Consider the following 16,338-nt stretch of genomic DNA (forward strand, 5'->3'; position numbering starts at 1 on the left):
TTTAAAGCCCCGTCCTGAAAGGGTTAAAAGGTGTGAGCAATCATGATGACGGCATTTTAATTTACCTCAAGAGTATCCTATTATCCCTGAGCCATCGTTTTGATTCGTTCGCACCAGCGAACATGTTACACGATCCTTCTCTCGTATTTTACGTCTGTTGCATGCACGCTGACAGCGTCCGAAAAACGAAATGTTCTCATAAGCAAATGTTCCTTTCTTGTCGCATGCTTTTTCATTTCTCTTTTCTTTACTTAGCGCAAAACTCGACAAAGCAAACAACGATATTCCAGTTTCCTTATCCGTTACATTTTATTATCAGTTTTCATCGTGAACTTGGTCGTTCGTTTCGTCTCGAGGTGAACTTTCCGGCGGGTTTTAATTTACGTTTGCCCTCGTTCTAAGCTCACATCGCATCCATAACGCGTTGTGTCTCGTCAAACGATCGTCTAGTTAGCTGGTTAAACGTTAGCCAGTTTACAATTGAGGGACCCAGATGTGGAAAACGTGCGAACATGTGGTACTAAAAATTGACGGCAAAATCAGCAGGAGAATAAATTCTTCTCGAGAAAGTTAACGTTAAATCGCGATCGTCTTAATCGCTGATCGACGCACATTCGAACAGCTCTTTTTACTGCACGGTATTCTGTCCAAACGTTAAACCGTCTGCCAAAGGCAAACACGCTGATATCCGAACGTTTTATTATGCGATTATAACGTTTCTCAGCGACCGATCCCTTCGTTCGTTTCAAATATGTACATATCTTATTAGCGTTCACGTGCGATGTATTCTTTCCTCTACTCCATCGAGTGAACTGTCATTATGACAGTTTGGCAGGAAACTATCGGCGTTCTAATTGTTGCAAGAAAATACGAAGGTGGTGCAAGTGTCGACAGAATGAAGAAAAATACGCGGCGTTGGAAAATCCAGAGACATTAGGAAACAAAAGCAAAAACATATCGAAGATTATCCAAAGCGCGCAGATATAAAGATTTTGTACAAACGGAAGTTGCTTGTGTTGAAAGAATTACGTGAGTTGGCAGGCAAAAACATACGGAACGCATAAATGGAATTTATGGAAGATAAGAGAGCTAACAGAAACCAAATAACGTATGTTCTACCAGTACAAATTATAAAAGGAATAGAACAAGCGTCAAGTTTCCAAACCAAAGATCGTACACGCGAGCCTCGTTGCAACAAGATAAATAATGATAAATAATATTGATAATTTAACAAACTAGTGCTGCGTACTACTGTCAATATTAACCAATTAGCTGTTGCTAACGATAGAAATAAAGTCGCAACGAAACGACCGTTTTCATTGTTTAATTCTATTACTGTAGTTTATTGCAGTTACCAAATTGCGATTTAAACAGCAAATTGTAACTACTTTTCACGGGTGACGAGTATATTCGTCGAAAACAGCTAACTGGTAGCGATTAACAGTTTGCTTCGTGAGCTAGGTAGATCGTCACGTTTCTTACGATGCCATCAGGTGTCCCAATACTTAGGCACTTTCGTCAAGCTTCGATGAAGAAGTGGAACACATACAGACAGATATAGATTGCACGTAAGAATTACATTGCAAGTTGTCTAAGGAGACGGAATAACGCGGCTTTCCTTCCCACTAGACACAGAGGAAAGTCGTACAGTACCGGCCAAAATTCTCGCTTCTACCGTTAGTTAACTGCGCTATAAATGGACAATTAAATAAATACTACGAGAATTCAAGGCGATAGGGAAAACAATTGCGAGGCGATTTGTTTTTTACGGTTGGAATTGCACGGATGAAGGTAAACTATTTTAATACGTTCCATATTGTACGAAATTCGAAACAATTTTCAAAACATAATCGAAAACGATCTTTTTTCATTAAATGGAAAACAGTTTTTCCCGCTTAGTTTCCCCTTAGTTAGGAAATGGCTACAACGCACGGAAAAAGACCGCTGACAAATATTAAAAAAGGAAATAACGTCGATACATGTATCGGCGCCGTCGCTAAAGAGCTTCTTCCTCCTCCTCGATACGCGTATCGACCCCGCGCTGAACGTGTCGATAGAAGGATGAAAAACGCAACAGAGATATCGATAAGTATTTCGAAATTTCCCCGCATATTTTCAGAGTCTGGTAAAACGGTTTCCCTTTAATTTAAATCTTCCGGTTGACGTAGGAGAGAACGCGGAGAGAGAAAAAGAATACGTTTGCCTACGGAGGGTTAATTTAATCCTGTTCGCAAAAGGTTACACGCTACATCGCTGGAAGGCGATGAAACGAACGGTAGAACGCACGAGCCACATAGTTGATAATAGAAAAAGCAAAGAGTCGATATAAATTGCAGCGTATGGCCTTTCTTCACTGAGCCCCTCAATCGTCGTGTTGTCACGAAACATGTAAATATTTACGATCATCACCCGGCATTTCGAAACGGTATCGAAGGCAGCCGTGCGTTTCATTATTTCTCGTTACCAGACAAACAGAAACAACGATTCCAAAAAAAGATACCACTTATCGGAATTCTACTGTAATATTTGTGCAATAACACGTTCGATTTTACTCGCGAGTTTTTAAGTCTACTTTATCGTAAGAATCTAGGAAATGAGCGTATAAAACGTATCTGCGATATTTACGGTATTCGTAAATCGTACTGTACGTGTGCGTTCGCAAACAAAATAAAATCGTGCGAAGATAACGCATGTACGATTCGACTGTTGAACACTTCGATCGCACATACAATGGCTGTTGGATAAAAGACGCAGACAGAATTTGTTCGCGACTGAACGAGATAGATTTCGAGTAGAGCAGCGGCCGTATTTGTCCATATGTTGCTACGATCGCTACGAAGGCGCAACGATTTTGCGGTAAGGAAGGTCATCGCGACTTGAACGAAGAAACACGAGAAAAGGAAATGTGTCGATGATCGACAAACGGGGGAACGAAATTTCCATAACGACGTACATCTGCTACGCGTAGCCTGTTACATAGAGCGCTTGTAAATCTTGACGATATCAAGTGCAGTACTACCGCACCTTTTCACGAGATCGGAAAATTTGTTCACGAAATATTCGAAGGAACGAATGTCCGCAGCTATCAACCAGTTAGCTGTTGCCACCTCCTTGAAAAGCGTGTAGCCAAAAAAGTGTGTGGCAAAAAGTAAGCGAGTTAACTCGCCGAACAAAAAATATATGTGGCTGTTATAATATAGGATCGAGTCGCAGCGAAAGCACTGTTTTATTTCTTAATTTTGTTACTGCAGTTTGTTGCAATTACCAAATTGCGGTTTAAACGGCAAACTGTGACTACTTTTTACGGTTGACGAGTATACTCGTCATAACACGAAATATTGCCACTTGTTTGTGTCGAGTATTCTCATCGAAAACAGCCAACTGGTTAAAGAACATAATGTCGAATCGTGCGTCTGCATATGTGCTCTATGTACGTATACGTGGCTCGCGAAAATATTCGCACGCTCCTAGGAACTGTTTATGCATGTACGAGTCGCTTAACGCAAAAGCGATGTAAACACAAAAATGCCGATCACTGATTAACGAGGAACGAAGTCGGAATCCTGTAACGTACAATAATATTAAAGAACGTTACACCTGTTTTATGTAAGTCACTGTACAGTTATGTCTGAAGATACCACATCTGCACGAAACAGAATCAAGGTTAAGCTTCGGAGATGCGTTAAACCAAATAGCTAGAAAACTGACTTACGCTACTTTCGCGTTAGACGGCTCGTATTATACGAAACGTTTTGAGACTTCATTGGCTCTGGAACGGGACACGACCGTCGTGATTACATTGGTAATATTCGAAATGAATCTGAAAATGTATGTAAAAATTAGAAGATATTTTATGGATTTTGTAATAGTTAGTGTATTTGAACAAAGCATTTGAACAGTGAATTATTCGCTACATGAATAATACACAATATGTAGCGAGACTATCTTTGGCACTGATTGCATGTCGAACACCATTGTTCATGCTGTGTATTAATTTTTCATTAACCGTATGTTTATAATAAATGTGTATGTATGTAAATGTGATAAATAAATCTAAAAATGTATGTAGAAGTTGGAAGATACGCAGTGGAAACGTACTGTTCGTTTGAATAGCCAATTATTCGCTATATTAATAAGCCATAAATGTATGTAGCGAAATTGTCTTTTGCGCTAATGGCATTGCTAAGACTACTTATTCATCCTGCATACTAATGTTTCGCTAACAAGCGTATGTCTGCAATAAATATTTTCTAACTTGTCTACATACATTTCCGGATTGCTTTCGAATCTTACTATCATAACCACGATAGTCGTGTCTCGTTACTAGACCGCGAATCTTTATGCAAAGATCGTTCGTTTGAAAATTGCACAAATCACACGTAATACGAGGAACCATAAGAAAACATCGAAAGTACAGCGCTTTCTACGATACGTGGTAGTTAAATGAATTTCCCATTTTCTAGAGATTCTTTTTTCTCAACTATATCCCTAAGAACACGAATTTCCGTGAAAATTCACAATCTACTCGTCTACGGTGCCAACGAAATATCGAAAAGTTTCGTACACGCATAATGTACAATGTACGATATTCCCGTAAATAAGAATTCTGTGGTAAGTTTTGGAACGCTTTCACGAACCACTGTATTTAAGTGTCAAGTGTCAAAATGTCGTTGAGGATTCGCTCGACAGTTTATCGTTGCACAGAACGGGAAACTAAGCGAACGCGAACTAGGAAGAGACGGGGCGGCTCGGCCTTATTTCCCTTTCCTTTCGTTATTCATCGATACATCTGTAACGCGTAATTCGAAGGTGTCGCGGCATAGTAAACGCGGCGAGAGTCCGCGAATGTAAAATTTCTGTCAATCGATACGTTAACTCACATAGCCTAGCCTCGGAAATTCTCGTGGCGAGGTCATGAAAGACTATCGTAAAGCCGACCGGGGATCATGCGGTCGTCCAACACGAGTCTGATATTTCTTGGTAGAGTACCGGAAACGATCTACGTTGCACGCAGAGCATACCGTCGCGCACTTCCTACCACCACGATGATCTTACGACTACTGAAAGGCCGGCCATGAAGGCTGCTCGCGAACCTAACCCCAACCTAACCCCTTCCCCACGTCTACGCCACTGCCACGCCATCATCGTCGCGCCACACCGAATCGCGCCACTCGCTCATTGTCAACCAAGCAACCACATTGTCCATATTGCGAAGACGTAGTTCGTTCGATGTAGCCCCTATAGGTTGTCGCTACTTCAATTAATCGCGGTAGCTCTATTATCGTTATAAAGAAACTTTCATTTAATCGTTTAGGAATTAACCCGAAGGTAACAGGCGATGCAATTGTATCGCCACAAGGCAGCTCTTGAAAATCAATTTCATCGCGCCATGATGTTCCGCTATGCGTAGCTGTGATCCTCGCAAAGAACAAAACCATCGCAAATCCTTTAATCCGCTATCTTGTAATTAGATTATATTCTGTCGCAGAAAGTTATATCCTGTATTTGTTTATCCCGATTTTGTCTCGGCCAAACGTTGTTGTTGTGTTCTGTAGGCACCGAGATAAGGAAAAAGTGTCGTATAAACGTATGCGTGTTATTGCGAGTATCGTCAAAGAGTTATGACAAAAGAACGATATAGGAAATAACCGATAACGAACTACGTATACTATACGTATAGTAATACAAAGTATGAATGGATTAAGAATAATTACATCTGATGGTAGTCAGTAGCCACGATTCTACGACTCCAACTACAAGTCCATTTCAAAATGTTCACCATTCCTGACGGTATAAGATTGGCAAAAGATCAAAGAGATGAAATTCGAATGGGTGCTGAATTTTTCAAGTTCATTCATAGCACCTACCAGCAGAAACTACAGAGTTTCATTTTATATCCATTACCTTTTCAAATTCTGTCCTTTTTTAGGGATTTTTCAATTTGGGGGATAGTCAAGAGTCGCAGGAGGGCCAGGAGGCTGACGAAATTGCACGACGTCGTGTTCCGTCAGAAACTGCTAGATAGAGCGCGATGAATGAGCCAGTTGTCGTAGCGAAGCACGAAATACATTCAGTCATCGCTTTTCCAAAACTCAGACCGTTTCCGTCTCACTGCGTCATGTAATCGCTTCCAAGTATCCGGATAATGCTCCTTGTGCTCCGTCTGATCTTTTGCCGCGTTTTTATGATAAACAATACCTTGTTGGACAAAGAAAACAGCGATTTCCTTGACCAGCAAGTACTGCGCTTGATTCTAATATAAATATATATGATACATGACATTAGTTAGAGTCACATCTTAAACATTACACAAAATACACCAGCTACAATGGTAACCACAGCAGATTAAACAGTAAACCAGATAGATCTACGTTGCAGTATTGATCGCTACTTTACTGCATACGAACTAAGATCTATCGTGTGAGATAATTTTACCAGTGCTCATTTTAATCGTAATGGTGCCTGTACTGAGAATATGTTAACGGCAAATTATGTGAAAAAATTAATCGAGTCGTAAAATCATACTTTCTAATAGAAATTTTATTCCAAGTTTTAGTTAACTGCACAAATCTTAGAATAATAAAAATGAAATATTACACAGGGTACTTGTTGACCTTTCGTTAGGCGGTTATTTTTTTTCACCTGGCCTAAGCAAGCAAATGTAATAGAAATTGAGCGCAACTGAAAATTTATTTTCAGAAGCTTCAGCACTCGCATCAAGAGGCATGGTATGGAACTAACAAGAGTAATAGCCAAGAATAGAATTGAATTAGGTACATGCACCTTCGTAGATAATCCCAATTATAGACGGCAGTTAAAAAGAGATCATAAATTCTGGCCACTTATAAAAACGCATTGCAATGAAATTTACGTCTTTTTAAGACAACACGAGACTCACAAGTGGATCGCATAAAAGTGCAGTTTTCAACATTAATAGAATGTCCTGAAGGAAATGTACCGGTGTTCTATTTTAAAAGCACGAAATGACCTCTAGAATGAACGTCTAGAGCAGGGAAAGATTACAGGCTTTTTTAGACGATGGAAAAGGGAAATTTCTTCTCAGCGGCGAATAAAAGATTACAAATTAGGAAATGTAAAAATTCCTAAACTGAAGAATTAAACGTAATATTAAAAGCATAATTAAATATATCATTTATCTTAATTCAAGTATGTATCAAAAGTATAATACTTATATTTTTAATGTAGTATATGGTTAATTGTAGTTATTAGTAACGATCGTAACGTGTAATATATTCCAGCAATTTTACGAATGTTTATTACGAGTATTGGGGTAATTGTAAGTCTTATTTCATTTTGTAGTTTTTAAAATTACTTCGAGTACGTTTTGTAATAAATGTTATTCTAGTAACTAGTATTTTCTTAGTAGTATCGTGTCCTATACAATGTTATATAATGTACATATAACGGATAATTTTGTAGTTACGTTACTAAAATTTTTGGTTAATGTCATGGTAGAAGGATAGCTTAAATTTTTTGGAGAATACGAGTACGCTGTAGCTTAAGGCTGTTTAAAATCGTCTTCGTTATGCTTTTCTCCCGCTATTCTCAGTAACGCTTTGAAAAGAGCTGTATCGCGACTACACATAACTACTGCAACGGGTTAAAGAATGACCTCGTTTCGACGTTGAATTTTCATGAATTCTGGAGCAAGGAAATCGATTTATCAAACTGTTCAACAAACTCGTAATATCTTCCTTTTTCAAACATTTACAAGAAAAATTACCATTTTTATAAAACTGCAGTGAAAACTGCTCAAACGTAAGAAAAAAGTTTTCAAGTAATTACTTTTGACCTACGTGATATAAAAAACCTTAAGGTATTAGTCAGATATATATATAGATAGTGGTCGAAGAATTATCAGTACTGATAATGAAAGCTATATCGATAGACAAACATCTCTACGTTGGATCTATAGAGTTATTGTGACATGTTTAGGTAGACTAATTGGATAAGTAAAGATTACACGTACATATTTGAACATATTCTTACAATTTCTTAATTTCATTTACAGTATCGTAAAAGATAAACGAAGAACATCATTTTACGTAACTTATAAGATAATTCGTAATAACGTCTGGATAAGCTCGAATAAACTGAATCAGAATAAGACTCATCTTAAATACATTTTATCGCTATCGCGAGTGGAAGAATACAAAAACCGACAGAACTTTCCAGTACAATAACTGAAATACTAAGAAGACCAGTAGCCATCGTACTTCCAAATTTTCCATGTATGATTCGCGCAATTTATCAACTGGCGTATTTCAGATCTAATTCGACCGGACTATACCGTGGCTGCTCTCATTGCGTCATGTGTAAACAAGTTTTATCGATGTCTGATTAGAAGTCATCCGGTCGTACCATGATCGCTAGCGCGAATCAAGGTTCACTTTCGGAAAGAAAAATACGAACTCGTTACTTACTTGACGGTTAATTGCCTCTGTATGAGAAGCTTCTTCTCGATTTGTTCGATCGGAAATTGTGGGACCTCATAGGGGGCAGAAATTTCATTGGGCAATTCGTGCGGTGCAAGTCTTAAGGCGGTTCCACCACCTGCACCTGTTCCGCCACCTTCCAGACCAAACACCGGACTTTCGCTTCCTGTAATGAAAAGCATAGACTCTTTTTAGTGGTAAAATGTTTATACCAAACGTATTATTATACCTGGAAAGCGGATGCAAAATGCCTTAAAACGAGTTTAGTCCAGTGCAGCGGTTCTTAATCTCTGGTCCGCGGACCCCAAATGGTCGCAGACTCTTCACGGTGTGACGCTCACGCGCAACTTGTTATTTTACTACTCGAGTAAAAAATATTTAACCAGTTATCCCATAAGAGATTTTTAAAACTAAATTCCGCAGTTAACCGGTTAAGGAGTACGTGTATGTGCATTTATCTTTATTTATTTAGACCGGATATCTCCTCTGCAAATTTGAAGGTCGTTGATGAGCGATGAACGAATGTTTTAAATATTTCGGGCATGTTACGGATTCGAAGTTTGAATCAAGTGGATACAGGGATTATCATATATACGCGACAACAGGAAATTATTTAGAATAAACGTGATTACCGAGAGACTAAGAACCGCTGGTTTAGCGGTACTACCTCAAGACTTGGTTAACTAGATTGCACGCTTCTATGTATGTCTAATGCAAATTGCTAAGTAAGTTTCAGCGTGCGTAGTTCATCGCTGTGAACTAGAAAACGCTTTCACTGTAACCGCGAATTATTTAACGTAAACGCAGCAAACATACACGTTGCATCGAGAAAATTACCATCGTTCTCCGCCTGTCCCGTTTTTTGCAACCATTCCGTAACAGAATTTCGCTTATATCCAGACAAGTAGTCAGTTTCGCTACCCAGCACCATCGTGCGGTTTTGTTCTGCGCGTCTAGAAAGATTTGCCAGAATTCTAATATCGAGCATGATTTACCCAAATTCTACTCGAATCTGTCGATCGTCCACGACAGTTCAGCTTGTTTACTTGCAAATAGAACTCGATATCAATTAGTAAAGAAAAGGTAATCAAATTTGTATACGTCGTATTAGACGTACAAAGGAATAATTCAAACTTTTCCGTGTAAACTGATAATTGTGATACTGGAACTGTCGACCTTTAACCAGTTAGCTGGTTTTGACGAGTATACATTTTAAGTACACGCTTTTCAAAGAAGTCGCAACAGCTAACTGGTTAATGTGTACCTAAATATATTGCACGTAATTAGTTGGAACTGAAGCAACATGACAAAAATAAATGAGTATGCGTAACCGTGTTTCTATCTGAATAAAGGTAAACGTTAATATCGCTAAAAATATTTGCTTGTTCACGGTATTTGCAAAAACAAAGAATCTGGCACCAGCCACTGTAACTCGCCTGACAGTTTTACTATTAGGCAGATTCGATTTACGAGTAGTTTAAGAAGTGTAAACAATAATCTCAACTACAACTATTCCTACGCATTAATTGATCGCCGAGAAGTCCCGATTTTCGACCAGTTATAAAGTGCATGCAATATTACGCAATTTCCTTTGCTGTCCAAATTCATTCTAAAGAGGCGAAGGCGAGAGATTCCGATTTCGCGTTACAATTCGCTATACATTGATAAATTTTCTACCAAACGATAGACCTCGTTAAAAGAAGTAACTTTTGTCTGGAAACTTGTTTTCTATCTCTTGCGGCTCGCGAGTTATGTGTTTAATCTAAAAGTTCGTGGAATTTTGGAATTTCCCGGTGAGAAAGCGCCGACTGAAAAAAGAAAACGTTTGTTCGTGTCGATTCACTCGTTTGCGATCTACCACAAACATATACAATACATACAATAAATCGAAAATGTAAATCACGGCTGACGTCAAAGGGCGATATTTAATCCTATTTTCTGTTTATGTTATATAGCAATTTTACGTACATATTTAGATATAGGATTATAATCTCGTGTTTATGTTGTACGTTTTTTCTACGAAAATATTACTTGCATTTGTCTAGCGTATCTCGAAAGTTGTGTCAATTGTTGACATGTATTATATCGATAACGATATCGTATTTAGCTTTTCACTGTTCGCGTTTCGAAAGAACGATTTATGAAAATGTACCTGTACTTAAATGAATAACAATCATACTGTACAGTATGCGAGGCGAATCTCTAATAAGTTCCATTTCTTTCTCTTATGTTCATAAAACCATAAATTTGCATAAACAACCAGAGTCTATTTCTAAGTCCAACCAGAAGTTGCAACAGCTTTCTGTTTACATATGCAATATTGAAGTCAAGTTAAATCAAAGCGTATGTTGTTCTTCAGAGTTCGAGTACTATTTTTGGAAATCCGAATCTTTCAACACGTTGCAGTTCTCTGACGCCAATACGCCAGCAACCTTGACAGCGTGACAATCGTTATTTGATTTTGCTTTCATCATAAACGACGTAAACCAAATTTACACACGTTTATAATATTTCCCTTTCTGAAACATTCTTTGTTTCAAGCTGGAGGCTACATGTGAGAGCGCTTATGCGCAAGTTCATTCTCACAATGTACCCGATTTAATCAATTTTTGTAATTTGCAGCTTTTATAGTCAATTTGATAAATAAAGTAATTGAAACCATGAACTATTACTTTTAGAAAGTAAATTTTTAAAATTATGGCGTAAGAATTAATATCTGCCTCTAGACGATTTTGATTGTGAATACTATATAGGACTAAAATCTTTTAGGTTACTGGTAACCATTATCGATGACGGAAATTGTTTTTCTTTGTGAATAACCATTATTGACAAGGGGAATTGTTTTCAGTTATGACTCACTATTATCGGTGACAGAAGTTTCGTTTGTCTAGGTTAAGAGTAATCAATATCGATGGCTGCTTGTACATAGCCAAGGCAGATAAATCTTAATATCTTTTTTGCAACTTTATTCCTCGAAAAATTTCCGCAAAATTTAACGACAGCTGATTTCCATTTAAATAAAAATTAACCTCTTCTATGATTTTCTTTTTTAATTTGTAAAATAATTGTTACTTTCGTTCTCTAATCGAAATGTTACTTCTTACGAGTAGCACGAAACGAAACTTGCGTATAAAAATTGATTTTAACCTTAATTACACCAAGCCCGAGCGACAACGCTTATATAAGATCTACTTCGTTCTGAATAATTCAGCGCGATTAAAGAAAACGCAATGTTTCGAACCAGAATTTAATTTAGGATTAAACTAAATTTTAACTAGAAATGGAAACAGAAAAGTTAAATAAACGAGCGAATGATATTATATAGATAAAGAAGAAATTCTATCGGTTTAAGCTTAAGATAACGGCATTTTTTAATGAGATTTTTATTTTAAATTTCCGAGAAAGCAGTCAACCTTAAACAAGCCGTTGCTTTCGTGACAAACAAAGCACATATCTCACAACTATTGCGAAATCAAGGATACGTATTATCACATATGTGTAGGTATACCATGAAATGAAAATACGATTCAGATCACATCGCTTGGTTATTTACATATGATGAAAGTAACCAATATGTATCCAATATGTATGTAGTTGGTGTTATGCTTGTGTTGGAAATTAGGCTACAAGGGTTACACCTATCAAACATCTTATAGGATAGTTAAAAGTTTGTTTTAAAAACAATTATTATTACTTATTTGATATATTAACGCAGAAATTTTTTGCAGAAATAACGCACGATCAAAACGTTATTCTGGATTTAAAATATTCGGTTCATAGGACTGATAACTCGATAAAGTTGTCACGACCTATAACCTACGTCAAATTTACAAAACAAAATGCGCAGTATTAATAGAACAGAACGTGGAGAATAGCATGAGACAAAAGGGCAATGGCTGTTTGCAGGCGTTAAGTACAGTGAATACTTTTTTGCCTTATGCTGTCTGCCACCTGATATAGACAAGTAATTTTGCCAATGCACAGTTCCCAGCCATAACAAACTGTCGGCTCACACTAACAAGAGTATGTCAACAAACAGTCGTTTCATTTTTTGCGCAGTACCTCCGATTCAATCGCGAGTGTACTATTTTTGTTCTTTAAACAAGAATCTTCGTATACAAGTAGTTCTACTAGTTTCAGTCAGCGAAACCGATGTTCGTGAATAACTATTTCCAGAAAGAATGTCTGCTCGCATGAGTCATCCTTTGACAGTTTCATTTGGAGTGTATCCAAAATCTAGAAATTAGATATGTATCTACACAGACGATTACTAAAGATAAATTGCTTTGAATCGTTTACGTGTTTTCTATAGTTACAGTTATAGGTAAGATATGACACATTGGATTATTTTAATATCACGAGTAAAAGGCAAAGTAATTGTAAATCAAACTAAAATCCTTCAAGTTTTTCTAATACAAAATCCTGTAATGCTTCGAGAAAATATCACATTAACCATGATGTCCGAGAAACAATACTGGTTCGTGAGGCAGTTACATGAATAATTAACGAGAAGATGAAAAACGTGACTTTAACATCTGAGACAACGACGTCTTTTGTTTCAGCAAAAGAGAATTTCACACGTATATGCAAAACTTATCGCACGGACGATCGACATTTCGAAAATCAGGATTCTGACAGGACAAATCTTACACAAATAAATATCACACTTTCTTTGCTTTCGACCACTAATGCTAATAACGATTTCCTCAATTATAATATCACAAAAACTCGACAGTACACTGCCGTTTCCGAAGAAAGATGACACAAAACAATTTTCCAGCTTTCCTCGTGTCAAATGCGATAAGAAATGTGTCAAAAACGCGGGGTTGAACTACAAAATAAAGGCAATACTCGTAGTTCGTAGTACAGAGGGCACTGACCACATTAACTGGTCGCGAGTATCGAATACACTGACTGTAGCGTACAGTTGGCACTTGGTAGACATCGTAGAATCGATACGCACGACCACACACTCGCCGGTCTACATGCACGTCTCTACCTCTAACACTAACGCAACCGTGTTTTCTGGTAGCGCCGTTAACGCACGCACGCCAACGTTGTGAAACAGTTCTCAAGAAGCGTTAGCCACCGCACGTTTTCTCATAACCTCATAAGATATGTACACATTCCTTCCTTTCTGCTCATCTTCCGAGAATTAGCGCCGTTGATTCGTGTACAGGAATTATTCGTTAACATGTTAACTACAACGCGAATTTTATATCTCTAACGATGGTCATTAATGATGTAACAAAAGTACACGTGGAATTTTCATATATACACGTATATATATATATATAGATTTATATATTTATATACATAATGTTTGTACTTGGTTTGCGTATTCTCATTTGATCCACATTCTTTAAAACTACGCATATAGTTACACACGATATACATATATATTTACACACAAAGTATAACTATGCATATACATACCACACGTGTAGTTTTAAAGAATGTGGGTCAAAAATAAGAATGTAATATATAATATACATGTCCTGATTATTATCGGTAACCAAAAGCATTTTGATCATTTATGACAGTTATTTCTAACCGAAGTCGGTTAAACTAACCTACTATTACTATTGTAAACCTAGTATTGAGTTAATAAAACTATCATGTAACATGCTTTTTGAATTGGACGTAAAGCCTCTACAATTTCATGGAAAAAGCAACAAATGGTCCCATTTAAGCTAAACATGAGTGGCCTTGGTTTCGCTATAAAAACGAACTATTTTCGGAATTCTTTTATCGTCATTTGCAGTATACTCGACACCATTAAAGTGCGGTTCAAAACATTTCTCGCTACATAGCCTCGCAAATAGCAGAAAAATAAAATCGCGTTACGCGAATACCCTGCATATTGGTGACCTTTATCGGTCTATCAGATCTACTGGGATGAGTTCTTCAGAACCTTCTCTGCATATACTGGTTATATAACTGTTAGCCAGTGAGTTGCTACGAGCTTCTATTCTGCTTTTATCATTTGTAGACATTTAATTATTAACAAAAATGTGAAACTCTCAGTTTAGAATTCATTATTCATAAATCAAGTCCTGGCACTCGACCAAAGACTGGTCCTAAGCGCCAAGAAGCCGCTTTTCATAAACGAGATCAATAGAGACACTTGGCGCAAGTGTACAGGTACGCGATTTGCAGATTTTTCATACGCCAAAATCATACGAATCATCCTCACTATAATTATATCATGCTTTTCATTTCTAAATTCAATTAACTTTGCCAAAACTTTAAATATCGTTAAATTGCTAAAAATAAAAGATTCCGCAGCTAAAATAGAAATATCTGCACTTTCGGATTTCACTGATACGCCATTACACGTTCCAACGGTTTTAATTCAAGAAAGTAATTTGTATAACGAAATTTCGATAAGATCAACTAAGAAATTGTAAAGATAGCAAGAAATATTTTCATTTTGTGACTAAATGACATTAGACTTACTTGACATAGGATATCTGTACCTGACAAAGATTTTACCTGTGAATAGACCTGTAAACCTGTGAATAGACAACTCTGAGACACCCAGCTACACGGCTTACTCGTCAGCAAGACCATCGCGGAAGATTTCTCGTGTCGTACGCGAAGAGCGGTTATCCCTACTCTCACTGCCACTCTTAACAAAATCATAAGCTCGCGTATTCACCAAAAACTTATATGATGGCGGTAGTGGCAGTGGGAACAAGATTATGGGGGTCATCTGGCAATGGCAACCCTGCCGCGAGATACCCTAGTAGACAAAATAACTCGGATACCCACTCGTAGAGATACATTCGTATCTCATGAGATAAGATACATAGCTAAGAACCTCGATGCCAGAGCTGAACTTGCTGAAAGTTCCAAAGCAGAAGCTGCGAATCAGACGCTATTACATCAAGGCGATACCACCTACATTGTGCACGTTGATTCGTTTAAAAATGTGATTTGTATATCTTCAGTCCTCGCATATGCAAATGTATGTATGTACCAAATATGGAACCTACCATTAATTCAATTAATTAATACAATTAAACACAATTAGCGTTGAGCGTGCGTAACATGGAACATGTCAATGATGCTGTTATTGCCCATCGTGTTGCAGAATTATATTTATTTTCTAGCTACCAGTTCTACAGACTATACCAGGCAGTGTTTTTTTTTTCTCGTCGCATTTGTTTACATTTTTTACCGCGACTTCGAGATTCTTAAATCTTTGCACAGTACACAATATATTAGGTTGTTCGAAAAGTGTCTTTCTTTTACAACGATGCATCTTTATACAAACATGAAACCTAATCTGTCGAACGTTATGATTTTTATTTTGATAGAACAAAATGGATCATACGTAATTCGATAAAATAATATAAAAAGGAAAATGTTGTACATTCATTATTTCCTTATAAAACAAAAGGAACTTTTCGGACGACCTAATATTAACATACGAATATCCATTAATCTCGTCGCATTTTAACATTAGCTTCATTGGGAAAAATGCATGTTTCTCTTCTTGGAAGACTTTTGAAATCAGCTGTTCCATATTAGGTGCAATTAATAATTATGATACGTATAACACTTTCATCCCCACCTTTTCTATTTAGATGCGATTTATTAATTGTTTCCCACGTTGATTCATACATGATTAAATTCCTTCTAGGAAATTACGAGAAATCTTTCAAACGGTAATTGCTTCCAGTTACTTAGCTTTGTCACACTTCGAGCACCTCCACTGCACTTACGTAAAGTTATAGCGAACGATACAGCTAGAACGTACGATTTCAGAGATGTAAAATTCTCAGAAGATCTGTTCTACAACTTCAGACATAAATTTTTTACAAGATCCTTCGTAAATAACGTTATGAAGGAATATGATCGTCCAAAATCGAAAAGT

The 16,338-nt window shown here is 37.2% G+C and overlaps 1 protein-coding gene across 19 annotated transcripts in view; it reads right to left on the reverse strand.

Moving 5' to 3' along the window:
- LOC100644108 (AMP deaminase 2) overlaps positions 1–16,338 on the reverse strand; it is a 33,276-nt gene that overhangs the window by 11,393 nt on the left and 5,545 nt on the right. For 7 of the 19 annotated variants that reach the window (XM_012318068.3, XM_003401918.4, XM_048413716.1 and 4 more), the window contains one exon: positions 8,445–8,622. In XM_012318068.3, the coding sequence (XP_012173458.1) occupies positions 8,445–8,622 (178 nt within the window). Of the gene's footprint in view, positions 1–65; positions 521–1,482; positions 1,691–3,712; positions 3,821–4,637; positions 4,790–4,880; positions 5,069–8,444; positions 8,623–9,293; positions 9,410–13,106; positions 13,362–14,951; positions 15,016–16,035; positions 16,103–16,338 lie in introns of those variants that run through there. The other 12 variants (XM_048413726.1, XM_003401917.4, XM_012318071.3 and 9 more) reach the window with 12 other exon arrangements.

The sequence above is a fragment of the Bombus terrestris genome, chromosome 17 (assembly GCF_910591885.1).
Source record: "Bombus terrestris chromosome 17, iyBomTerr1.2, whole genome shotgun sequence".
NCBI lineage: Eukaryota > Metazoa > Arthropoda > Insecta > Hymenoptera > Apidae > Bombus > Bombus terrestris.